This window comes from Amblyomma mixtum, chromosome 10 (assembly GCF_055824585.1).
Source record: "Amblyomma mixtum isolate Tamu chromosome 10, ASM5582458v1, whole genome shotgun sequence".
In the NCBI taxonomy this organism is placed as follows: domain Eukaryota; kingdom Metazoa; phylum Arthropoda; class Arachnida; order Ixodida; family Ixodidae; genus Amblyomma; species Amblyomma mixtum.
The window spans coordinates 1,326,979-1,353,329 of record NC_143021.1 but is presented as its reverse complement, the minus strand read 5'-3'; the positions used below and the strand labels follow the sequence as shown (position 1 = coordinate 1,353,329).

The window sequence follows — 26,351 nt, the reverse complement described above, 5'->3', positions numbered from 1 at the left end:
GGTAGCCTAAAATCAGTGAGGAGAAAACTGGGCATAGGTAAAAACCAGATGTATGCGCTAAAAGACAAACAGGGCAACGTCATCAGCAATATGGATAAGATAGTTGAATTAGCTGAAGAGTTCTGCACAAATCTATACAGTAGCGAATGTAATCATCAAGCTACTGAGGGAAGCAGTCGAGCACAGCAATGGGACATCCCGCCAGTAACGAAGGAGGAAGTAAAGAAAGCCTTAGGAGCAATGCAAAGAGGGAAAGCAGCTGGTGGGGATCAGGTAACAGCAGATTTGCTGAAGGACGGAGGAGAGATTGTGCTACAAAAACTAGCCACCCTGTATACGCAATGCCTTGTGACCTCGAGAGTACCAGAAGCTTGGAAGAACGCTAACATTATCTTAATTCATAAGAAAGGAGACGTCAAGGACTTGAAGAATTACAGACCGATCAGCTTATTGTCCGTTGCCTACAAGGTATTTACTAAAGTAATCGCTAATAGAGTAAGGACAACCTTGGACTTTAGTCAACCAAATGATCAGGCAGGCTTTCGTAAAGGATACTCGACAATAGACCACATTCACACTATCAATCAGGTGATAGAGAAATGCGCAGAATATAACCAACCCCTATATATAGCCTTCATTGATTACGAGAAAGCATTCGACTCAGTGGAAACCTCAGCTGTCATGCAGGCATTGCGGAATCAGGGTGTGGAAGAGTGCTATGTGAAAACATTGGAAGATATTTATAACGATTGCACAGCTAATATAGTTCTCCATAAAGTCAGCAATAAAATTCCAATACGGCAGGGAGACACGATCTCGCCAATGCTCTTCACTGCCTGCTTACAGGAGGTATTCCGGGGACTGGAATGGGAAGAGTTGGGGATAAGAGTTAATGGAGAATACCTGAGTAATTTGTGATTCGCTGATGACATTGCCTTGCTAAGCCACTCAGGACAAGAACTGCAAAGCATGATCAATCAGCTAGACAGGCAGAGTAGAACGGTGGGGCTACGAATTAACACTTAAGCAGAAAACCAAAGTAATGTTCAATAGCCTTGCAAGGGAACAGCAGTTCGCAATTGGTAGCGAGGTGCTGGAAGTAGTAAGAGAATATGTCTACTTAGGGCAGGTACTGACCGCAGATCCGGATCATGAGAGGGAAATAACTAGAAGAATAAGAATTGGGTGGAGCGCGTATGGTAGGTTCTCTCAGGTCATGAATGGTAGCTTACCAATATCCCTGAAGAGAAAAGTATATAACAGCTGTATCCTACCGGTACTCACCTATGGGGCAGAAACGTGGAGGCTAACAAAGAGGGTTCAGCTTAAGTTAAGAACAACGCAGCGAGCTGTGGAAAGGAAAATGATAGGTGTAACGTTAAGAGATGGGAAGAGGGCGGAGTGGGTGAGGGAACAAACGCGGGTTAATGACATCTTAGTTGAAATCAAGAGGAAGAAATGAGCTTGGGCAGGGCATGTAATGCGAAGGCAAGATAACCGCTGGTCCTTAAGGGTAACGGAGTGGATTCCAAGAGAAAGCAAACGTAGCAGGGGACGGCAGAAAGTTAGGTGGGAGGATGAGATTAAGAAGTTTGCGGGGATACAGTGGCGGCAACTGACACAGGACAGGGTTAATTGGAGAGACATGGGAGAGGCGTTTGCCCTGCAGTGGGTGTAGTCAGGCTGATGATGATGATCTCCACGTTGCACTTGTCAGCCGTCACCCACTTGTGGTCGGACAGGTTTCGCTTCCTATTTCACGTTTTCTTGGCAAAATTTGTAAACACTGGGCCAAGACTTGGCTTAGAGCTGGCACTTCGCACGCGGAAATGTTGTACGGGAGGCGTGTTCGCCAAATGCAGCCGGTGCAACCAGCGATGACAGCGCCGCCCACCGGCGCGCCTTTGTTCTCAGTGCTCCTAGCACACTGCGAGCAACCAGTTGGCAGCCCGTGTTTTGGCCGTCGCGGTGCCAGAGATTTGTCGAGCAAAAGGCACAGTTGGCCGTGAAACGGGACTTGTAGCTTTTAGAGGGAATGGGGGAGTGCTTGTTAAACACTGGTGGATGTCATCTCCTGCATCAATGCTCCGCATGCGAGGTTCGCAAATGCCCGTTGGCCTCGCTTGTACTATGGGCGCATTCATGCGTTTCGCCTGTGAGCACACTTTTGTGTAAGGTTGATCAGAATGATACCTGCTCCCATTTTTCAGCTGGCGGTGGGAACGAGAACCGCTGCTGTGAGCCCTAGCACTGTACGCAGAAGTGCGCAGCGAATGATCCGCCAAAAGAAACCACAAACAGTGTGGAACGACGTGGAGTGCGCTCCGCCTGGGGCGATAAGTCAAGATGAATCTGGACGAGTCACCAAGCGAGCAATAAAGCCGTAACAGCCGTTATAAAGCTGTGTGTGAATATGATTTGTGACTTTGACGATCTCTGAGTAATCAGATGTCAGAATAGCCCACGCTTTGCGTACCAACAATGAGCACCAAAGGCTCGAATAAGGACGCAGGGCCGCTTTAAGCCCAATCAATGATCGAGGCAGTCCATGCATCTTCTCGAGACACCGTGTAGACCACCCTGAATGCAAATTTTCGCTGCATGTAGGGCTTCATTCCTGTCATCATGCTGCTGCCGTTTCCTGCCTGCAGAATGCTCGCGTTTCCACAGCGGGCATATTTAGCGCGCCTTCCAGAGAACCCAGGAGAAAATATTTCTTCGCTGCAAAGGTTTACGTAAGATGGCAGCGATACAGAATAAGAAATTTGCGTGAACAACGCAACAAATGTGGCGATGCCCGCAGATAATTGGGAAAAAGCGTAAACTAAGTGCATCCTCCATCTTTATTTTCGCCGTTGGTTCAAAAACTATCCCACCACTTTCAGCCTTCGCGGGTACTTACATCCGACATGACATTGTGGAGAGTCGCGAGCACAAAAAAAAAAAAAAAGAAGAAGACGAAAGCAGTGAAGTCAACCGGTAGAAACAGTCAGGCCAGGCCGGGCAGCGATGCACCGACAGCTGTGAGGACGGCTGCGAGAGCAGGCATCACAGCGACAGGCCCCGGCGCGGAACCGCTCCGCGGCACCACTGGCGCGTCACGATCAGGTTCCGCGGGCGGCGCCTTCGTCGTTGTTGTCGTAGTCGCGTCCTTGCCAGGCTTGTCGCCGGTGGCCCTGCAGAGGCCCGTGGTCCCGAGGCACTCCGTTCGTTCCGGGCAGAGAGAGCAGGGCGGCCCGGACCGGTACAACTCCTGGCCAGCCACGTTGCCGGCCGGCGCGTAGCTGCAAACATACATCTGTAGATCTGGAGCGCCTGTTATAGCTATAACGAATGTCCCGTAGCTGCAGCCGACGGCGTAGGAGCGTGCCCAGGCGATCTGGGTAAAATTTGTGGCAGCCTCCACCGCACCGTACTTGTGCACTTTGGCCGAGGAGTACAGGATGTTCTCGTCGAACCAGTCCCGAACAACAAAGTGCCACGTGGCCCACCCTTGCGGGTTGGAGCGCTGGACGAGGAAGTTCTGTCCCACCTGAGAAAAACTGACCGTCTGGTGTTGCTCGGGCAGCTCGCGAGCCACTTCGCCGTGTGCAGAGGTGCAGCGTTCTACCAGCGCCTCGGCCACCTCGGCCAGCTCATCCTCCCAGCGCATTTCGAGCATGTTGCCCGCCGTCGGAAAGTCGGCCAGGTGGCTGCGGTAGTTGTGCAGCCAGAGGATTTCATCGGTCCAGTTGCTCGTTTCGACAGTACGACGGCACAGCGAGGACCACATCTTGGAGCAGAGCGTGTGGCTTGGCATACTTGCGTACGGCTGTCGGCACTTCTTCTGGGCGGTGGCCAGCACGGTGGCCAGCAGCGGTGGCCAGCAGCAGATGATGATGATGATTTCCTCGGGCTGAATGGCACATACCCACGGCGGGGGATTGGCCAGGGTGCATAGCGGATACAAACGCACTCGTGTACAGGGAATGGAGTATAATTAAATCTAAAATTTTGGGACGCAGAGCTAGAAATTGTACAAAACAAAAAATACGGAGAAAGAAAAGTTGTGAATTCACATTCTAGCAGAGGAATCTACCAGATGAAATTATATAATCGTGAACAGAATCGAACACTGGTTTCAGGGCATATCCTTTGGCACTTGCCCCGAAGGATAAGAGAATCGGAATAGATAGAGGAAGCCCAAGCCGAGCGAAGGGGATCTCCAAGTAAATTCTACGGAGAGCAGCGAGCCGCCGGCAGGAGAGGAAAAAATGTTCTATAGACTCAATTTCGCCACAAGACTCACAAAGGTTGGATATCGAAAGCCCCGATCGGCATAAATAAAGATTTAGCCGCGGTATACTGCAGCGCAAAAGGGTCATGGACACCTCACATTGCCTCGAACTGCACATCCGCACACTCCAAGGAAATGCCAGGTGTTGAAAATCCGCTGCAGCGAGGAGAGGCTCATGGCTCAAGGTGTGGAAACGCTGGAATCGCTGAAAGCGTGCTAGAGTCAAGTGCCAGCAGGGACAGCCGTGCGTGTTCCATCGTCGTCTTCTTTCACTCGCGCTGGTGGGGCATGAGCCAGAGGCTAGGAGCGCGAGAGGCGCACAGAAAAAGAACTACAGAGCATGTTTACCACATTCGAATCGCAGCGAAAGCACGGATTTGTGCTGCATAGAAGACGACGGTGAGCCGGCAGTGCCGCGGGACGGAGCAGCTGGAAGTTTATGAAGATGGCGCTCTTCGATGCACGCCGCGAGAGTGTGGTGCAGTTTAACACGAGGCGTGTCGGCTGCCAAATCACCATGGTCATCGAAATGTTTGTTTCGTCAGCAATGCACTTTTGGTGCGGGGAGTACAGAGAGCAAGACACATGTCTGGAACGACCGAACTGTGCGTTTCGCAAATCCCAAAGCTGCCGCGACAAGGAAAGCAAGAAATGAAGATGAAATCCTATGAGTTTAGCTGCACGTGCTTACATCCAGACAATTTTTAACCAAAGGTTATTGCTAGATACCGCGTGTTCAGACCGAAACACGCCCAGAACGTGTTCTAGGCAAGCATTTTCTCCTCTCAAAAGAAAACATTCGACAGAAGTCTGTCTGGTTGGGAAATTTAATGTTAGGAGAAGGTAAGTGACGCCAACCAAGTAAAATACAGGAAAAACACGACGTTTCGTGACCGGCTCGGCCCCTTCTTCACGGTGTGACTACGAGCGAGCGCAGCTTGGCTTTTTAAGCCCCTGCGTGGAGGACCTCCGGGTCAATGGCCGCAGCCCATGGACGTAGGATGAGGGGAGTGTCCCCAGGGAACGATTAACATTCTCTCATGTTTGCTGAATGTGCCACGACTCGAGTAGAAGCATCCTGCGTGGGTTAGCTTCCGATTTCAATACAATGGTGCTGTCGACAGCACCCAGTTGACTTCGACAGCACCCCGATAACGGTGGAGACAAGCGCGTTATATAGCCCTCCTTCCGCATGCGTAGTAACTGTGGTAAACACGCGGCTGCAACGAAAAGGCAAACGGTGGCGAGGAGGCGAGCGCGCAGTAGCCAACTCCCTCGCTACCACTTCTGGGTCTTCTTCTCTTCCTTCCATGGCGAATGTCTGCGCCTCGTCTACGGCCGCCGCCGCTGCTCGCACGTTCTCGCAACGCCTTGCAAAAGAACCTTCTCCTCTTGGGACGGCGGCGGCGACCGCGCGGCAGCGGCGAAGGGTAAACCGATGGCGAGGAGAAATGGCGACGTAGCGCGCGTCCTTTTTTATGGCCGCCACCGCCTGGCATCGAGGCACCCTAGCTCACGCGTTCTCGCAACGCCTTGCTAAAGTGTACTAGAATATTGGGCAGTGGGCTGACTGAGCTCCATCCGCTGTCGCGGTTTACGTCTCGCCCGCTAGATGGCGCCACCACTGTATTCAATGTAAGCGGCCGCGCTTTGGCCGTGCGAAAGGTAGGTGGTCGCCGCTCTAGAAACGGTCTAATTTCATGAATGCTCGTTTCTCACATAAATAAAGAACTTGGACAGTATGCTTATTTGTCAGTAGTACTTATTCTTTATTTTCATGAGGGAAAAGTTGCTTTAATCACCATTTTTGTAGCGCTGGCTTTGCTGAGCTTGCACCCGTATCGAAAACTCGCGTCTTGCGCCGAGTAAAAGGCTGTGGGGTTCCTCTCCATTGACAGCAAGATCGGGTATATTTACTCAATAATAGCGCAACATAACAAATGAATCACTTACATTCTTGTCAAAGAGAGCAGTTTTACTGCTGTCTTTGATTAGAAGGTAAGTGATCCATATGTCGGGGTATTATCGAGTTGCGCGCGTGACTGCTATTCAAGTCAATGACTGCTATTCAAGTGACAAGCATCATTAAGGTGTTCCGTTATGTAGATGACTATCTAATTCTTTATGGAGAGGACGAGACAGCACGACAGCAACAGCACGTTGACCAAATCATTGACGTTTTCAAAGAACTAAAAGGACTAGAAATAACGAGAGAACTCCCAGAAAACAACGTTCTGCGATTCCTTGACTTGACGCTAACCTTTTTAGACAGTCATGTTTGTTGGCGGTACGGACCACGAAGCAAAAAAGGGACTGCTTCCTTACACCTCAGCCCACTCCAAGATCATCAAACGGGGAATAGTGAAAGGAGCAATGAAAGCCGCATTGACAAGATCTTGCCACCATGATGTACAAGCTAGTTTCGACGCCCAAATTTGTCGACTGGAAGCAGCAGGTTACCCGACGCAGCTACTGCCCAGTGTCGCAGAAGGAGTACTGCAAGAACTTAGTGGCAGGAAAAAGATCAAGGCCACATCACAAGAAAGGAAGCCGTATGCAGTAATTCCGTACATTCATGGCTTTTCACACAACCTCAAGAAGATAATCGAAAACGTTGGCGTAAAAGTGCTGATGTCAGCACCTAACAAGTTAAGGAGCATGTGTGCCAAGGTAAATAGTGAGCGAACGGGAAGGAAACAGTGCCAAAAGAAGCACAAGAACATGCACGTGAAATGTACTAAAAACGTCGTCTATCAGATACCACTGTCATGCGGGCACACCTACATCGGCCGAACAGGGCGCTGTTTAAATGAACGGCTGCAAGAGCATAAAAGATCTTTGAAAGGCGCCATCAGCAGTGAACTGGCAAGACATTGCCGAGAGCATGAATGTGCTCCCCAACTTGGCAACACCACAATCATATCTACCTATCCAGACCAACGGACGTGAGAAATTGAAGAAGCCATCAACATTCGGCAAAATGGTGAAGAGTGCGTCAGCATCCCTTAGATTTCACTTCGCGACAGCGAAATTAATTATCTGTGTATGAATGCATAATCTCATGCCACGTGGTTTTTCGTCTATCACGCCTTCCCTCTTTCTCTTTTTTCTTCCTTTTTTGCACGAACGAGAGGTATTTAACCGGTGAACGTGCAATAAAACTTGGTTGATAGTCAACGTCCTGTCCCTCTCTCTGCTTCGACCCTGTTTGCGCTGTTTTTAGCCTCAGATATATACCAAAGTTAAAGAAGTTTTATTTCAGCTATTTCCTGAAAGCATTGATTAAATGAATGCCAACGGCATTTTGTAAATAATGTACAAAGCTCCCCATGTCCTTTCATGCTATCGCTACCGCTGACTATCGCTGTCTGCAAACCGAACGAGAGTTGCATCCACATTTTGCCCCCTCTGTTAACCAGGTGGCGCCACGCGCTCTCCCCAAACTGCAGCGCACGGAGCCTATAGCAAATTTCATCCCATAGCCGCTTTGGTGCTGCTGCGGCGCTTCGCCTGCTGCCTGCTAGCTCCGTTGCTGAAGGCGTCGTGGAAATCGAATATATCTTCTATTATTGGACGAGTTCGCAGTAAAGCGGTGTGAAGAGTAGACCTTTTGCTATAGCGCAGGCGACTTCCGAAGCGCCGTCAGCCGCGGCTTCGATGCGAAACCAGTTAGGCCTAGCGACAACTAGGGCAGCCTGGGACCAGCGCGCAGTTCGTCGCCCGGCGTTGCCGCAGTCGGTGTCGTTGCCGAAAGATCCACTTTTGAACAGACATGTTGTCGCTGCTCGAATCTAGGCAGCATTATCTCTGGTAGAATGGTCGTTTTGTGCGTTCTGGTAGAATGGCCGTTTTGTGCGAACGTCAAGTACGCCGCATGCCGGCCGGCCGACCAGCCTGTATCACGTCTGCCGGCGTCATGAAAAATGAGCTAAAGAGTGTTCTTGATGTAAATAATAAATCCTGGGACAAGAAATGTAGAAAATGTGTCATTTTTGAGGATCGCTGACCAATACTGAGCTGCTGGTAAAGGTAACAACTGTGATACGAGCAAATTTCTGGCCACAACCGCCTCGCAACTGCCGCTGGCCTGACGTTGGGGTCCGGCTCGCCTGGCGCCCGCTAGCTGTAAACGCCACGGAAATTGACCATACTATTATTTTATTGTGAAATGATGCTGCTTACATAAAGCGATGTGTAGAGTAGGCCTTTTATCATAACGCAGGCGACTTCCGAAGCGCTGGCCGCTGCGGCTTCGACGCGAAACGAGCTATAGGCCTAGCGACGACCACGGCAGCCAGGCAGCAGCAGAGCTCGTCGCTCGGAGAGCCTGCGAGCGCTGCCGTTGCTGAAAGCTCCCAACATACGCAGGCATGCTTTGTCGCTGCTCGAGTATAGCTGGCAGTCATTCTGACGACGATCGGTGCGGCGCGCCGGCCAAGTTTTCGCACATGTGTCTCCTGCTTGCTGCTCGAACGGCATGGATCCGGAGCTCGAAGCGCGGCTGCGTGCAGCCACCGCTGAGATGGGCTTCGAGCCTTTCAGTACACGCCATACCGAGACCCACAGGGCGACGACAGCAGCGACTCGTCGGCGCAGCTAAGAAACTCGCAAAGGCGGGTGCAAAGATTTGACGAGAACACGTGCTTTTGCAAGCAGACGGATTTCCTTCTCCACCGGAAGTACTACATTAATTTCAAGAAATGCGCTGGATTCTTACCTCTGAATACGTGTGTTTTAAAAAATAATAAGCGATCAATAAAATAGTATTTCAAGCAGCATCAGTGCTCAGTTTCAAATGAATTATTGCAAAAATTGCGCGTGACGTCATTGGGCAGAGCCAATGATAAGGGTCACCCAGTCCATGGCCAAGGCTGCCCAGTTTACATCATGTGGTAGGGGCGGCTAAAAACGCGCGGTGAGGTGTCGCCCTAATCGGCTGTGAGCTGCAAGTTTGAAAAATTGTTTGTAAATTATTGGTTCCACGCGCAGCTTTCTGAATCAAACTAGAATACTCGCAGAGACTACCTCTACAGAGTTGTTGCAATAAAATATGATTGAAGAAACCGTTTCCGATTTTCTTTAAAATTTATTAGAAGCACCTCAGTACGTCATAATTATAGGTCAAGAAAAAAGTTTTGCATTTTATTGTTTTAAACCATAAAATAAAGTCCTAACAGAAAATAATTACTGGATATTGTATGATAAAAATAGTAACCGTCATGAATTCGACTTCGATCTGAGCGCACGTGCTTGCGTCTTTGTCGACAGCGTCTTAGAAACTACCTAAGAAGCAGCTTTGGGCGTGAGCGTTACCGTAGTCCTCCATAGAGTCAGCAATAAAATTCCAATAAGGAAAGGTGTCGGGCAGGGAGACACGACCTCGCCAATGCTATTCACCGCCCGTTTACAAGTAGTATTCCGATGCCTGAAATGGGAACAGTTGGGGATGAGTTCATGGAGAAAACGTAAGTAATTTGCGATTCGCTGATGGCATTGCCTTGCTTAGTCACTCAGGGCAAGAAATGCAAAGCATAATCAATGAATTAGAAAAGCAGAGCAGAAAAATTACCATGCAGAAAACCAAAGTAATGCTCAACAGTCCCACAAAAGTACCGCAGTTCGTAATTTGTAGCGAGTAAGAGAAAATGTCTACTTAGTCCAGGCAGTGACCGCTGATCCGGACCATGAGAGGGAAATAACTAGAAGAATAAGAATGGGTTGGAGCGCGTATGGCAGGTACTCTCAGATCACGAACGGCAATTTGCTGATATCCCTCAAGAGGAAAGTATACAGCTGTATCTTACCGTACTCACCTATGGGACAGAAACGTGGAGGCTAACAAAGAGAGTTCAACATACGTTAAGGACAACGCAGCGAGCCACGAAAATAAAAATGATAGGTGTAACGTTAAGAGATCGGAAGCGGGCGGAGTGGGTGGGGGAGCAAACGCGGGTTAATCACATCTTAGTCAAAATCAAGAGGAAATGGGCTTCGGCAGGGCATGTAATGCGAAGGCAAGATAACCGGTGGTCCTCAAGGGTAACGGCGTGGATTCCACGAGAAGACAAACGCAGCAGGGGGCGGCAGAAGGTTAGGTGGGCGGATGAGATTAAAGAGTTTGCGGGGATACGGTGGCCGCAACTGGCAAAGGATAGGGTTAAAGGGGTAGAGACACCAAATTTTTGTGTTGTATCTCTGGGTTGTAAATAATGCGTAGCGATTCAGTGAGCATGGAACACCATCTTAGAAGCATGAACTCGCATTATATAATTAATAATCGTATTATTTGTACCCAGCAGTTTCGGTTTCAATTCGTAGTTGCCAGGTTTTGCCATATTGAATTAGAAATATTATAGCGCAAACAAAGACACGGACAAAAAGAGAGGAAACACACACACAAGCGCTAACTGTCAACTGAATTTATTCGGTGAAAGCCACACCTTTTATAAGCCGAAGGATCGTGAGAGAAAAAATGACAAGAAAACAAAACAAAAAACAAAACAAAACAAGGGTTTAGTCAGAGCCATCAAATCGCGATCGCATGCGCGGGTAGACAAGGGCATCACACTTCGGTTTATCTTCCATCTAAGTAGCTGCATTAAAATAGTCAATCTCAGCCTGGAACAGAGATAAAGAAGGTTCGCTGATGCACTCGCTGCCAAGTTTCTGTATGTGGTAGGCTTCTAGGCTTATCCGTGCTGTCCTGTCTTTACTTTTGCCAAGAACCTTTGTCTCCTCAAACCGGGCCACGCATGCTCCACACTTACTTACATGTGCAACAAGATGCTTGTATTTATCGCTTTTATTTTCTAAATTTAGGGCGTGTTCCCCTAGACGGTCGTTGACACAACGTCCAGTTTGGCCTACATAAAACTTTCCACAAGAAAGGGGAATGGAATAAACCACTCCAGTGGAACACCTTAAAAACGGCTTCTGATGCTTTTTCAGGCACTCGCGCTTTTTTGCACTGCAAATGCGCGGACAGAGCTTTCCCAACTTGTTGGGAGCCGAGAACAAAACTGGTACTCCATGCCTGCCAGCAACTTTTTTGAGGTTGTGCGAGATTTCGTGGAGGTAAGGCACAACTTCTGGCCTAGGGGCCTTTTGAAGAGCATCAGCTGTTTTTTGTCTCGTTCCACGTTTGAACTTCTGAAGGATGGCCTCAGAGACTGCTGTCAGAACCGACCAGGGAAACCCTGCAGCCACAAGCCGGCTTATCTGATAATTAAAGCTCTGGAACATCTGATGTGGGCACGATTTTTGGAGAGAAGATTCCAAGCATAGCGACGCTATTCCTCTCTTGATAGTCTTGGAGTGCGCCGAGTCATACGGCAACAACTCCTTCTTTGCTCGTGGGTAATAGCCCCAGCAGACGTGTCCTTCACAGAACGTTAATTTAAGGTCTAAAAACTGTAAAACCGAAACTTCGGGCAGTTCATGGGTAAAAGACAAACCAAGACCGTGTTTATTAAAAGTATCTAAAACATCTGAGATTGAGGCTGAGATTGACTATTTTAATGCAGCTACTTAGATGGAAGATAAACCGAAGTGTGATGCCCTTGTCTACCCGCGCATGCGCTCGCGATTTGATGGCTCTGACTCAACCCTTGTTTTGTTTCGTTTTTTGTTGTTTTTTGTCATTTTTTCTCTCACGATCCTTCGGCCTATAAAAGGTGTGGCTTTCACCGAATAAATTCAGTTGACAGTTAGCGCTTGTGTGTGTGTGTTTCCTCTCTTTTTGTCCGTGTCTTTGTTTGCGCTATAATATTTCTAATTCAATATGAACTACCAACTCGCCCAACAGGAAGTTTTAATCAGGTTTTGCCAGGCTCTTTCATGACGTCAAAAACCAGACAACGCGTTGTCACGTGGGTCCGGAAAGCCGTGACGTCGTGTAGGCATGTCGTCTGCTTGACACGCACGTGGTGCGCGTAAACACCGAGAGCCGGGCGGAGGGCAAGTCGAACAGCTCCGAGTCGGAAAGAAGAGTTTTATTTCGGCGAAGACACCGATTATGAGCAATCGCGGGATTACGCAGACGAGGAAGAAGACGCCGCGTTCGAACCCCGACAACCACTTCATTTTTGATCCGCTGGCCAGCGATTCCGAAGAGGAGGCAGGCGTCAGGCCCGACGCAGCTCAGATTGTGCCAGCGAACGCCGAGCGTGTAGGCAACGTCAAATGGTAAAGGCGCGTTCACACTACGCCGACGATCGGCCGATTTCAGTCTGGCGATGGTCGGCGGCAGCGATTTTCGTGCCGTCGGCGCGTCTGTCACACTGCGCAGACGCCGACCGAGCACCGGTCGTCGCCTGACGAGCGCATCGCCGTCGCGTCGCCGAGATAGCAGCCGTCGACCGACCAGTGTGTCACACTCTGCCGACAACAGCGCCAACCTCACGCCGACGTTGTCCCATCCCGACAGCTCGACGCTGCTTCTTCGTGCGCGCTGCTCGTCTGCTAGCTCCGTTGATGAAGGCGTCGTGGAAATCGAACTTATCTTCTATTATGGGACGAGTTCGCACTAAAGCGATGTGAAGAGTAGGCCTTTTATTATAGCACAGTCGACTTCCAAAGCGCCGTCAACTGCGGAAGCGAGACCACCTAGGCCTAGCGACGACTAGGGCAGCCTGGGACCAGCGCGCAGTTCAGGCGCGTTCCCACTAGGCCGACGGGACCCCGAGGTCGACGCGACAGCGACGCCGACGGTCGCGTCGGCCAACCTGGTCGTTCCCCGACTAGCCAGTCACACTGCACCGACGACGACGACGCCCCAACGTCCAAGCGTCGTCCTAGTGCGCCGCCGACCAAAACGAGACCCGTTGGCCGACGTGCCTTGGGCATATCGGTGGCCGAGCGAAAACATTCGCCGACCAAAAACAAGTAGCGAGCTCAGAGCGCGAAGTGCAATCAAGTGCACGCGCAGCAACATTCATCAAGCCATATGGCCACTTGGCCGACGCGCCGCATTGATCGTCGCTTGCGAACTGCCGCCCCACTGCAAGCAGGGACACGGAGCGGTGAGCATCGCTGCGCCGCTCTACCCAAGCTCCGCCCGCAACCGGTGTCGCACTTCGCCGCCGTACAGCAGGCCCTCAGAAAGACTGCTCGAGCAGCGACAAAGCATGCCTGCTTATGTTTCGAGCTTTCGGCTACGGCATCGCTCGCGGGCGCTCCGGGCGACGAGCTCTTCTGCTGCCTGGTTGCCGTGGTCGTCGCTAGGCCTATAGCCTCTTCCGCATCGAAGTCGCAGCGGCCGGCGCTTCGGAAGTCGCCTGTGCTATAATAAAAGGCCTACTCTACACGTCGCTTTACTGTCAACAGCATCATCTCACAATAAAATAATAGTATGGTAAATCTCCACGACGTCTTCAGCAGCGAAGCGAGCGGGCGCCAGGCGAGCCGGACCGCAACGTCGGGCCAGCGGCAGCTGAGAGGCGGTTGTGGCAAAAAGTTTGCTCGTATCACAGTCGTTACCTTTGCCAGCAGTTCAGTATTCGTCAGCGATCCTCAAAAATGACACATTTTTCACATTTCTTATCCCAGGGTTTATTATTTACGTCAAGAACACACTTTAGCTCCTGTTTATGACGCCGGCAGACGGGATCCAGGCTGGCCGGCATGCTCGGCGTACTTCACGTTCGCACAAGAAAATACATAACATCCATGATATACTAGAGAATGCTTCCTACATTAGAGCACGGGCAATATGCCTCTGCAAAAGTGGATCTTTCGGCAACGACATCGCCTGCGGCAACGCCAGGCGTAAAGCACCATCGCACTCGCGAGCGAGCAGAAAAAAAAAAAAAAAAAGACTCGTGAGCACTCGTAACCAAGGTTGCTAGGCCGCGAAACCGCAAAACTTGGTCCCGTACGTCAGAAAACTGTGCAATGACGTAGGAAATACTTGCTTGTGTTTTCTTCTCTGTTCCTATGTCACATTGATGCACTAGCGATGGCTCAGACTTCAAGAGTGAGCATTTTCACAAACTTTAAAATGAAATTAAAATATGTTCTAGACCTCCCTTAAATTTAATACTTCGCTCTTATGGTCCTCACATACAAAGGAAACGTATGGCAGTCTTTTGTACAACCTTGGAATTTGATGTCTCTACCCCTTTAATTGGAGAGGCATGGGAAAGGCCTTTGCACTGCAGTGGTCGTAGTCAGGATGATGATGACGGTGATGTTTTTTAATAAGCAAAAAAAATGGGAACATTGCTGTTTCGCGTGACTCCGATACGTCTGGCTAAAGGCGTTTAGAATTCTACCCCATTTAAAAAGTATTTCATGGCAATATGGCTTCGAATGAGAATTATAAACCACTTACGTCAAACTTGCCTAGCGTTTATATCAACGGCAGTTCATTTAATAAAACGAGTGGTGCATAAAGTGGTAGAGTTGTGCTTTTCGCTCCTGGTGCTCCGAAATGGGCCAGAAAAGCCTACCACATAACAGACACTTGGCAGCGAGTGCATCAGCGAACCTTCTTTATCTGTGTTCCAGGCCGAGATTGGATTTGTTAATGCAGCCACCTGTGTATTTGATGGGAAAATAAACAGAAGTGTGATGCCCTTGCCTACCCGGGGATGCGCTCGCGATTTGATGGCTCTGTCACAACCCTTGTTTTTTTGTCATCGTTTCCGTCCCGATTCTTCGGCCTATAAAAGGTGTGGCTTTCGACGAATAAATCCAGTTGACAGCGCTTGTGTGTGTGTTTCGTCTCTCTTGTCCGTGTCTTTGTTTGCGCTATAAACCCCTTTTACATCAAGATGAACTACCAACTTGCCCAACAGGAAGTTTTAATGAAGTTTATTTCTTATACAGGGGGCCCATCTTTCTGTGTTTCTTCATCTTCTTGCATCTCTGACCTTTATAATCGAATGCGACGAGAAAGGAAACACAGTATTAAAAATGCAGTGAAAAATAGCACCGATCTTTTCTCCGAACCCATTTGAACCAGTTCGGGCCGGATCGAACCGTTTCAAACCGGAACGAAATGCGTCTCCGGAGCCGAACCCGAAAAGCGTGAACCCGAACCGAACCCGAAAAAATTCCGGTTTGACACCCTGCCGAAAACATTCGCTGCAAGATATGCAGGACCTAGAGTGAAGGTTATACATGGGTAAGTTCTGCCGAGAAAGGTGCTCCTTGTGCGCGCAGTGGACCGAAAGCTTTGGGCAAGCCTATGCAGCATCTACGGCACCCCGGGAATGGTGTCAACGTCTCCTGCCATCAACACTGGCAAAAAATGAGATTATTCGTGAAGCTTATTCTCGAAGCATCGACATACCTGATCAACAAGTCCAGGAAACTCAAAAGAAAACCACGGCGTGTGGTACAGACCGGATCCTCTCACAAAGGCGTAAGGTGAGCCCCGAGAGCACATCTGCGGCGCGCGAGTACTACACGAAGGACGAGTCGCAATGCTCCGGACAAAGTCCTAACAAAAAAGATGTCCTCGCCTTTATGACAGATGGAGAAAAAGCATTCGTAACGAAGCGTTTCATGACAAGATCAATTAGAGAGGCATTCTGCTTATACAAAGATGACCATCCTGATTCTGGCATTGGCCTATCAAAATTTCACACCTCGAGACCTCGATGGGCAAAATGCTAGCCGCAGCATGATGTGTGCGTGTGTCATTCAGCCAGCATTCATTTGCACTCCGTCATCAACGCAATGACTGTTCGGCGAATGCAATCGGTGTCTAAAAGGCAGGTCTCTGACATTGGAGGAACTTCATATCCCCGCCCGAAGACAAAGAAATATTTTTGGCGACATTGTGAAAAAGGCTTTGGGAGCTTACGCTTTTCTTAACCATCTTCGAGTGTTAGCGGCAAGATGGATCGTGCACAACCACACAAGGAAAACTCGAGGTAAAGCAATCTACGAGGAAAAGCAATGCTCACAGCGTGGGAGCATTGTATTCCACTCGATTTTGCCGAAAATTGGACTGTCGTGATTCCTGACGAGCTTCAGGCATACCAGTGGCAAAAGAAACAAGCGCCAGTATTTAGATGTGTGGTCACAACAAGAAAATCTACGAACAGTTTCACGATTGTTAGTGACGATTTGAGCGACGACTCCGCTCACACCTGCTTGGCTCTGAAGAGAGAGAGTACGACAACCTGCCGGTGTGCTCCAAGATGACATATGTCAGTGATGGAGCCAGTCATTTCTGAGTTTGGAAAGAGCCAATGCATATTCTCAGGAACCGGACACAGGAAGAACGCATGCGACGGTGTTGGAGGACTGGTCAAGCACCAAGCAATGCTCAACAACCCAAGAACAAACCCCAAAAGTGCAATTCGGGCAGCCGGAGACTTTGTGTTTTATTGAAGAAACTGAAAGGTTAAAAGAGCGTCTCGCTGGGCAAGTTGGTAACTGTTCATCTTTGGTTACAGGCGCAAAAAAAGACAGAACACAAGGCAGAAAGACGGGACGAAGCGCCACTCAAAACTGATTTATTCGAAGGCAACACGCGCAAATATATGCCATCTGACATGCAAGGAATACTGTCATCTTCAAAGTTTATATGATAGCGAACGGGTGAAAAAATCGCTCACAGCCTTGTACAAAGATATGCATGTGTCGCTGACGCACATGAATTCCTTTTTTTGCTATAAAAAAAGCTTCAAATAGTTCTTTAGCTTTTGTAGCCTTGCTTTTTGACAGAATTCGTACACCGAAAAAACATGGCTCACAAGGGCGTGACGAGAAGGACCTTATATGCTTAGGCATATTTGGGCCTTCTTTATTTTGCTCAACGTTTCTTTTGTGTTCCCTGATTCGAACGTTTTTCCCGTGTACGAATTCTGTCAAAAAGCAAAGACACAAAAGCTAGGGAACTAATCGAAGCCTTTTTTATAGCAAAAAAGGAAGCATGTGCGTCAGCGGCACATCCATATCTTTGTACAAGGCTGAGAGCTATCATATCAACTTTGAAGATGACAGTATTCTTTGCATGTAAGACGGCATATATTTACGAAAGTTTTTTTTCAAATAAATCAGTTGCGAGTGGCACTTCGTCCCGTCTTTCTGCCTTGTGTTCTTTTTGCGCACCTGTAACCAAAGATGAAACTGAAAGGTGTGCGTCTAATACATCTGGAAGTAAAAGAAGTTGCCCTCCGAGAGTTCAAAAAAGAAGAGTCAATGACAGTGCGCGCCTCCCATGGCATTCAATCGTGGCAGCTATCCAAGTCGCCAACAGAAGCATCCTCTGAATTGTATATGGCACGCACAGCCAGGTCTGCATGGAAGAAACTAAGTGTACAGGAGTGAAGACGTGCGTGGACAATTCAGTCGAATAAACGATTGCAGCCCAGAAACAAATTCTTTTTAATGAACCCATGACCTTTTCAATTTGTTCATTTTGCTAAAAATTATTTTTTGAAATATGTTGCTTGCTTATTTGACTTTAACCTCTTTGTGTGTATACTAAGCAGAGCATCCAATCTGACTGCGTTTTGGTGGAAGCAAAATGCCAAAAACATCGGTGTTCTGTGCGATGGAACCCCAGGAGGTGAAAAATAATCCTGCGTCCTGAACTACAGTGGCTCTCATAGCTAATCTTATGCACTGAAACAAAGGACTACATACAACATCCTACAATAATTGAAAACCCGTACGTAATTCACAAATGACATTGGCCCTTCAGACCTGCATGGTGTGCTCAACGTTGCGCAAGGCTTTTCATTAGGATTGTTACTAAACAAACAAAATTATGCAACGTTTTTAATTATTTCAGAATTGGATATAAAGGAGAACACGTGGGCGAAGTTTGAAATATAGAACTTTTTTTTCTGTTTGTCATAAGTTTTCATTGTTCTGTGCTTTCTTGCAGTTAGTGCGATCATATATCTTTGTTGAAAAGTAGGGGTGTGCGAATATTCGAAAATTATATTTTTAGTATTCGTGTTGTTTCGAATATTCGACCCGACGCGAATATTCGTATCTAGCCGAATATTCATTGTGAGCACCGGCGTCCGCAAGCCCTATCGACCGATATATAACAACGTGGCAGCGCCTACACGGAATGAAAATTCTTCCTTCCTCCAATGGCCATGCCGTAGCTGACTGCGCTGGTGAGCTTTTTTGTGGCTATGCGTGGGAAGCTGGTATAGTCAGAGCTGTGCCCGAAGGACCTCGCAATACGTGCCAGGTCAGTGCCAAGTGAGAGGGCATTTTCTGAAGCTGGAGGAGTCGTTTCAGTTAGAAGGGAACTACTTCTGTCTGACCATGGTTTTCCTTCACGACAACCTTTTACGTCATCCCAGCAACGCGCTTTTGTGCTGATGGTAAGCTAGCCTTAATCAATGCTGTGTCTTCTCTGATATTTCCACTCTTCTATGAATAATGTTCGAGACTTTGATACTTTTTGTGCAGCCATACACACCTTTTGTGTTCATTTAATCATCGATAGTTGAACCGTGATGTTCTTGGGTACCCAAATAAATGTTTTGTAGTGATTAAATGCGTCTGTCCTTGATTATTCGATATTCGATTCGATATTCGGAACTAAGTATTCGTATTCGATTCGTAAAATTTGATATTCGCACACCCCTATCGAAAAGACATATACATAAAAGCAGGTCTGTTTGCATAGATGATCACTCTTAATTACTGCCACTCTGCTGCAAGCGGTTATTGATATAACGACCCGCAGACTAGATAAAAAAGTTCTTTGGGCAGACTTTGAAAAATTTTATAAAAACATCTACAGCTTGCAGACAGACACAAATAACGGAGCACAAATAACAACATCCATATATTTACTCAGTTTTCAGGTGCCTAACTGTAATATAATTCATAACTGTAATTCATAAACAAAGTTGGGCACAACAGCAGAGCACTGAACTCCACTTCTCCGTCATTAGTAATTTCGCATGCTTCTATGGGGGCAAAACCAATTGCGGATGGCTCCTTTCCAGTGACTAGGCAACAATATATACAGATTTGAAATACATTGAAGAGGTTGGCCAGCCACCCTTTGTTCGATCTTCCCACCCTCAATCTAGCCCAGGGTGATCAGCTACCTTGATCCGCCTCCGCGAGGAGGAGCCGGGGACCCAACTGCACTCCTCGCGACCATCTACGCATGCACAGATAGCTCACCATGAAAGCGGTTAATGGTAGCGGAACATGCTATGCTAAAACTTTTCGAAATGCTATCCTATGGCTAGAATAATAGCCAGCACTGCGTCCAGTCTGGCGACATTCTCCAAAGTTCCGATTTCAGCATCACATCCACATGGCTAAAGAAGAGACACGGGCTAGTTCTTTTGATTCACTAGTACTAAAACACAAAAGGGACAGCGAAAAGATAATGATGGGACACACATGGTATCTCCTCGCTGCGTTTTTTAGAGCTGTAACCACGTATCAGGCAGTGAATCCGTATGGCTTCGTGTGATTTTACTCAAGGCGAAGAAGCTTCGATGCAGACCTGAAGTTGCATGCCGTTACACAAGCACTTCAGAAGAGGAACCACACAGCAGGGAGACAGTTCAACATGAGTCCGCCTCTTTTTGATAGGGCAATGTAGCGAGCCCCAAAAATGACGCCCACTGAGAGCTTCGTGGCAGTGTGCAGTTTCCCCTCTTGACCAATCAAGACCGTCGCTGTTGAATGTTTCTCACCACGGGATGACCAGAGTAAATCCCCGCCTGCCTATTTCGCTAATGCATATGTTCACGAAGCAGAATTGTGTTCCCAAGTAAATTCGGAGCTTTGACGCATATTATTCATATTTTGTCACAACGTAGCAGCACGCATTGCCCTTCAGCGCAGCAATCACATCACTGTATGCATGCGCAAAGCACGGCAATACCCTTGGATGAAAGTTGGGGCTTTGTTGTCTAGCTGTGTGGATATAAGAATGAATGTGAGGAAGGGGTGCAAGCAGCAGTTTATTCAAGCCCCCCCCCCAAAACAGTCACAATCACACACTGGCCCGTCACAGGTCCTGCGCGTCCTCGGCAGCGGCTGAATCTGAGGAGCCGTCTTGCTGCCGCTCCTTGTTGGCGACGAACAGGTAGGCGAGCGTCTGCGCGACCTGCACCTCGGTGTCTGCGTCAATCTCGAGTGCCTTGGCATCGGGGCCCCCATCGCCCTGCTCTCGCGCACGCTTTCGTGTCCGCGGCGCAGCGGCGCTTCGCCGGGGCGCCGCCCGCGCCGCCCTCGACGTGGCCCGCTTGCCGCCCTTAGCACTGGTGGCGGTGGCGGCGACGGCTGGGGGCGGCGCTGCGTCGGCCGCGGGGTGTCCGTTGAGCATGGGCGGCTCGGCGCCGTTGGCCAGCCGCCGGTCTGCCTGCAGCCGGCTCAGCTGCTCCTTGGCCTCGCGCAGCTGCTGCTGCAGCAGGTAGATGGTGCTCTGCATGCCCTCCACCTCCTCGTCCAGCTCCAGCAGGAACTCGTCCTGCTCCGTCTGGCTCTTCTTCATCTCCTCGCTGAAGTTGCGCTGCAGGGCCAGGTCCCCCTCCAGCTTGGCCATGCGGCCCGACGAGATCATCTTGCCCAGCTCCTCATTCTCCTGGTAGAGCAGCCGGCACTTGGCCATCAGCCGCTTGCCCGTGTTGCTGCAGCAGGAGAGGGCAACGCTCCAGCACTGGCACTACTCACCACACACGGGGGGGGGGGGGGGGGAGGAAACCTAATACAGCTGGGTCACTTGGTACGCAGTTGTGCAAACAACAACAGCCCATTAACTGGCCTCTTTAAGACCCTGCAGTTTTCCTCCACCTGTGCTACACCAGTGTATAAAGTCAGGTGAACATGTCAACCAATTAATGAAAATGCTGTCACCAAAAAACTGTCAACCCCTCTTCGCAGTGGTACCTTATGCATGCACATATTTGACTTCGCACATGAGTCACAAATTCAGCGTGCACTAACAAACAAGTGTATAACCTATGTTTGGGGTTAAGAATCTCATAATGCCTGCTGAGGATACTATGCGTGGAGCAGAATCAACTGGAACTGCTACAAGCATGAATATGTTAAGCAAAAAACGAATGACATCAGAAGTGCACCTCTCACCAAGAGAAGGGAGCGACAGATGGAGGCACTAGCTAAAGGAAAGAAATTGTGCTCATAATGGTAATAAACAAATCTGATTGACCCCCCTTTTTTTTTTAACTCTCTCCCAAATATATATAAACACACACACACAGGGTGTCCCAGATAACTTGGACCAAGATTTTTTAAAAAACTAAGCGTTCTTCAGAACTGAACTCAAGTGGATGTTGTTAGGGTTTATCTAAAGTTACAGTACCATTTTTTTTCGCTCCTCCTATTTGAATAATTAGTTGCAAAAAATAAATTAACTTGCTAAATATAGCTTGAAACGTTCAGTCATCAATAGAAAAGTTGTGGTGCTTCACAAATATTGTCCAACCCAGGCACTTCCAACGAGATAGACTAAAGGCTTGACTCCAATCCCACTTCCGAGGCGTTGCGCCACGCGCTGGCGCGCTGACTGCTGCGCCGCGTCAGGCGTCGAGAGAGGTACACATCTCCATTATCCGGGAACTGGCTCGCGTCTGTGTTGATGTTGCTAGAAGCAGTTCGACTGCCAAGAGTGGTGAGAGGCAGTAATTCGCGTAATTAAATGATTTTAAAACGTGTGGAATGTATTTGGTACACAAATAATTAAGCACACCTTTTCACTGTCATGCTGTATCTCAGAACTTGGAAAACCCGCAGCGCCATCGACACTCGCTCACTCTGTGCTCGCGTGTGGCGTGCGCACACCGCACGCCAAATATCTGGCAGAGACAGATCGGAGCATCGACGCTCGCGCTGCTCGCGTGAGGCGCCGCGCGCATGTGCAGACTGGTTCTGGGTGACACGCGGGACGTTTGGAGCGCGGTGATGCGCGGCGCAAGTGTGTTTGGAGTGCAGGCCTTAGCATGGCCAGTTTTATTCGGGAAAAACGAAATGCCACGTGACAGCACACTCTGTGCACCTGGATGAGCCACGATTACACCGCTCTCATCCATGCTTTGTAAAAAACATCACTCGCTTCGCGCCTTTCGTGCTGCCCAAGATAGGGCTTCGCGATGTGCTTGGTTCCAAGATAAGCGCCAGTGGGTACGGGCGGCAGTTGAAGGAAGGCATAGCTCCCGTTTCTGCAGCGATAATTGCGCTCTCACGTTAGCAGAATGCATGCAGAGGAACGATCACAATCTCATGAGTTCGAATTTGGGAGCAAGATCCCAACAAGCAAAGACGCATATAACAAGCCTGATAACCTCGCGTGAAATACGCTGAAAAACGGGAGCCGCACCTTCTTCCAATTGCCGCCCGAACTCACTGGAACCAAGCACAACACGAAGCTCTGTCTTGGGCAGCACAAAAGGCACGAAGCGAGTGATGTTCCTTACAAAGAACGGATGAGAGCGCTGTAATCGCGGTGCATCCGGGCGCACGGAGCGTGCTGTCACGTGATATTTTATAAACTCCGCGGACTTTCATTTTTCCTGAATAAAAACGGCCACGCTAAGTCTATCTCGTTGGAAGTGCCTGGGTTGGACAATATTTGTGGAGCTCCACAACTTTCCTATTGACGCCTGAACATTTCAAGCTGTATTTAAAAAGTTAATTTATTTGTCTCGACTAATTACTCAACTAGGACGAGCGAAAAAAGTGGTACTGTAACTTTGATAAACCCTAAGAACATGTAACAGTAACTAGTTGGTAACAGTTCTTTGAAAACATGGCGCAAAAAGGACACGGATGACACAGAAGTGGACAGGACAGGCGCTAACTTGCAACTATCCCAAACGAAGAATCTGGACACAACAACAAATACCGCATTTCACTAAACAACATTACCAGAGAACGCTTCCTCGCAATCAAGCTAAGTGTCAGATGCATCTGGAAAGCCCTTTTCCTCTTCTCCTTCAACAAGTCAGTTCAGCACATAGACATCACCTTGACAGCCACAGTCCATTTGTGCTACATGCGGCAAACATGGTGAACAACAAACTGCACAACGGACACTGCAACCGGCAAGACATGCCCTGTGTGCGTGCTGGTGATCTCTTTTGACGTCAAATACTTTCAATAAAACTAAATTTTTCAGATTTTGCTTTACCAAAATGCAGATGACGACAACCAACTGTAACACAAATTATGCTTAACACTGTTACACAGCTACAGCCAAAGATGCAACTCCCTATGCAACTCACAAAACTGAGACTTTTCCAGCCAAATAAAAACCTAATTTTTTTACTAGTTATTTTTTCTTGTTCATTTTCCAGTTCACACATACCTCATCTGTACTTAATCAATGTAAGGTGCTTGGAACACATTAGACGGTTATGTGAGGATGCCAACACTGCAGTTTCGTTTGTACGGTCATTTCAACAAGGGAAAGCTCGACATTCCGAGGGATCAAACATGGTCAGCACACAAAGCTTGCCTGACAAGTAAACAACAGCGCATCTGGAAATCTTTCCATCACACAGATGTCGCAAATAACAAAAAAAAAGTGCGCTGCCACATGAAAGTACGAAGAAGCTCAGCTACAGAAATGGTGGATTTTAACGGCCCTGGACACGACATTTGTCCCAATCTTCCTTCTCAAAAATTCGGTTTTTTGCCATTCCTTCCTATGAGAGCAATCATAACTAAATCCCTGCCAATGTTTTTCTATTCAAACAGCCATTCCTTGTATACCTAGCTGTGTGATGAACCACTACAAGTAACATCATACAATGTGTTTCCCCAGTTCTCAATAGATGCCTTTATGAAAAGGATTGTTTTTGGTCAGTGGACTGTTACACAGCGACAGTTGATGGTATTTTAGTTCCCTGCACAGCTCCTGTCATTATGTGCATAGCAACAAAATTTGATTTGCGCTGAACAAAATTACATTATGACATCTGGCATCGGAAGTATACTTGGTGCATTTTCTAAAAATAAACTTTTTCCCTTCATGAGCTTTAACAGTCTGATTGGGCTAAAACAACATCCTTCTTGAGACAGACTTTGTTTTCATTTACTATAATAAATTTCTGCCCCAAAAGAAATAAGTTCAGTGAAGTGCCCTCACCATCCCAGAAAACCATAAAAGCACGGGGGTCACAGTACCTGTACAAGGGAAAAATTAGCTGTGCTGAATTTATTGCCGATAATAAGTGGGAGTTTCACAAACTTGTGAAGTGTAAACAAGACAAGGCCAACAAGGGAGCACTCACTCGCCGGCTGGGCTCGGGTGGATGATGCCAGCGAGTGACTGCTCCCTTCTCACAAATCTACTGCACCCTGGGGGATTCCCCTCTGACCAAAAGGAGACCAGGGTGCCAGCTTCAGAAAGTAAGGCGCTGCATGACGAGCCCAGTGTGTGTCATGGGAGTAAGAACTCATCAGCGACCACCTCCTGAACATCACCTCCTCTTTACCAACTGAGGGGGCTTGACGTCCCCAAGCGACTCGGGCCATGGGGGACACGCCGTAGTGGAGGGCTCCGGAAATTTCGACCACCTGGGATTCCTTAACGTGCACTGACATCGCACAGTACAGGGGCCTCTAGCAGTTCGCCACCATGGAAACTGGACCGCCACAACTGGGATCGCACCCGCGTCTTTGGGTCAGCAGCCGAGCGCCATAACCACTGAGCCAACCGATGCAGCTCACTCCAGTGGATACTAACCCACCCTGGGTGGGGGCTGGCGTTGCAAAGCAGTCGTAGAATAGCACCTGCCACCATCACAAAACAAAGGTGTACGCACGAACAGTACTTCAAGACTGACGCCACTCATTCAGAGGGAAACATTCAACTACATGCGTTTATGAAACAGGAACATCACAGAAGCATTGCACGAAAAAGTGCAACAATGCCACTGGCACATAATTACAGGTATAACCGAGCAAAATTTCTTCAATTTCTGTCCCTGACAACTCCTATCGTTTGCACCAGGTGTCACACCAGTGCTTTCTTCAACACAAATAGTTGTGCCCAGTACACAATTACACCTGCATGTAATGAACTGTAGAGTAATGAAATCCTCAATGTAACGAAGTACTTTAGTTTTCGTAACCTTGAGTCCGCAGAGCACCGTGTATCCCCAGCTTCAGAATAATGCAGTCAATTTTTCCACACTTTCAACATAACGAAATTGTATGGCTGTTTCAAACTAAACCTGATTAAAGCTTTGTACCACGAGCATGCACAGCTGAGCAGAGCGCATAGTGAACTCACAGACAGAAATGATTACCCCAACAGTGAATGCGCCATCTAGGGTAGTATTTGTGAGCAGCCAGCCAGTAGCTCTCGCTATCTGGCCTGAGTTGGCACTGAAAGACAGCCCTGATCGATTCCCGAATCATGGCAGGAGAACTGGACAGCTCAGTGCTGCATTAAGAAACCCATGTGAAGCCCACCTCACACTTCCCACTCAACTGCGCAAGGGCATGCACCCTGGTGCTTGTGGTGTGGGCCCAATTTCATCTCACGGGGGGCACAAAAGAGGGGAGGGAGCCAGTTACTTTCTTCCCTCTCTCCACGTTTCGGGGATTCGCAAGAGGCTGACACAGGCACGCTGCGGGGCACAGCTTGTGGAATCTGCACTTCATCTTCTGCAAAGTCCAGGGCACCATCCCCATCACCCACCAGGAAGCACGGAGGCCAGCACATTACTTTAGCCTTTCCACCACAGGGACTCAAGTTCTGTCTGTATTCCCAACCGAGCTTCACTCTACTGCTTTCAGTGCACATCACAGCCACTGCTCCAGTAGCACTATCTACCACCTCAACTAGCGACCAAAAATTACCACTTCTGGAAAACATCTCCCCACATATGCCCTCATCATTCAACATATTTCAGCCATTCATTGCCATCATCAGCCCGACTACACCCCTCCCACGTCTCTCCACTTGACCCTGTCCTTTGCCAGCTCCTTCCATCGTGTCCTCGCAAACTCCTAGCTTTCTGCCGACACGCTTCCCTTCTCTTGGAATCCACTCCCTTAAGGACCAGCGGCTATCTTGCCTTTGCATTGCATGCCCTGCCCAAGCCCACTTCTTCCTCTTGATTTCAACTAAGATGTCATTAACCCGCGTTCGTTC

The 26,351-nt window shown here is 48.6% G+C and overlaps 3 protein-coding genes across 6 annotated transcripts in view; 1 reads left to right on the top strand and 2 right to left on the bottom strand.

Annotated features, from left to right (window-relative positions):
- Positions 1-2,298, top strand: part of LOC149324973 (uncharacterized) — a 117,294-nt gene extending 114,996 nt beyond the window's left edge. Inside the window, exon 2 of the transcript XR_016286070.1 lies at positions 2,211-2,298. The gene's annotated coding sequence lies outside the window, so the exon portion shown is untranslated. The remainder of the gene's footprint in view (positions 1-2,210) is intronic.
- A 555-nt stretch (positions 2,299-2,853) lies between these two features.
- Positions 2,854-6,170, bottom strand: LOC149324972 (serotriflin-like). The gene has a single exon (XM_089562420.1). The coding sequence runs from the start codon at positions 3,797-3,799 to the stop codon at positions 2,990-2,992; it is 810 nt and encodes a 269-aa protein (XP_089418546.1). The 5' UTR covers positions 3,800-6,170; the 3' UTR covers positions 2,854-2,989.
- A 13,997-nt stretch (positions 6,171-20,167) lies between these two features.
- The window catches only part of fl(2)d (Pre-mRNA-splicing regulator female-lethal(2)D), a 74,309-nt gene continuing 68,125 nt past the window's right edge, over positions 20,168-26,351 (bottom strand). For all 4 annotated transcript variants that reach the window (XM_089563105.1, XM_089563108.1, XM_089563104.1 and 1 more), the window contains exon 7: positions 20,168-20,856. In XM_089563105.1, the coding sequence (XP_089419231.1) occupies positions 20,235-20,856 (622 nt within the window). In that variant the 3' untranslated portion in view covers positions 20,168-20,234. The remainder of the gene's footprint in view (positions 20,857-26,351) is intronic.

Excerpts from the sequence above, each read along its gene's own strand:
- LOC149324972 (XM_089562420.1), bottom strand. The coding sequence starts at position 3,799 with ATGCCAAGCCACACGCTCTGCTCCAAGATGTGGTCCTCGCTGTGCCGT.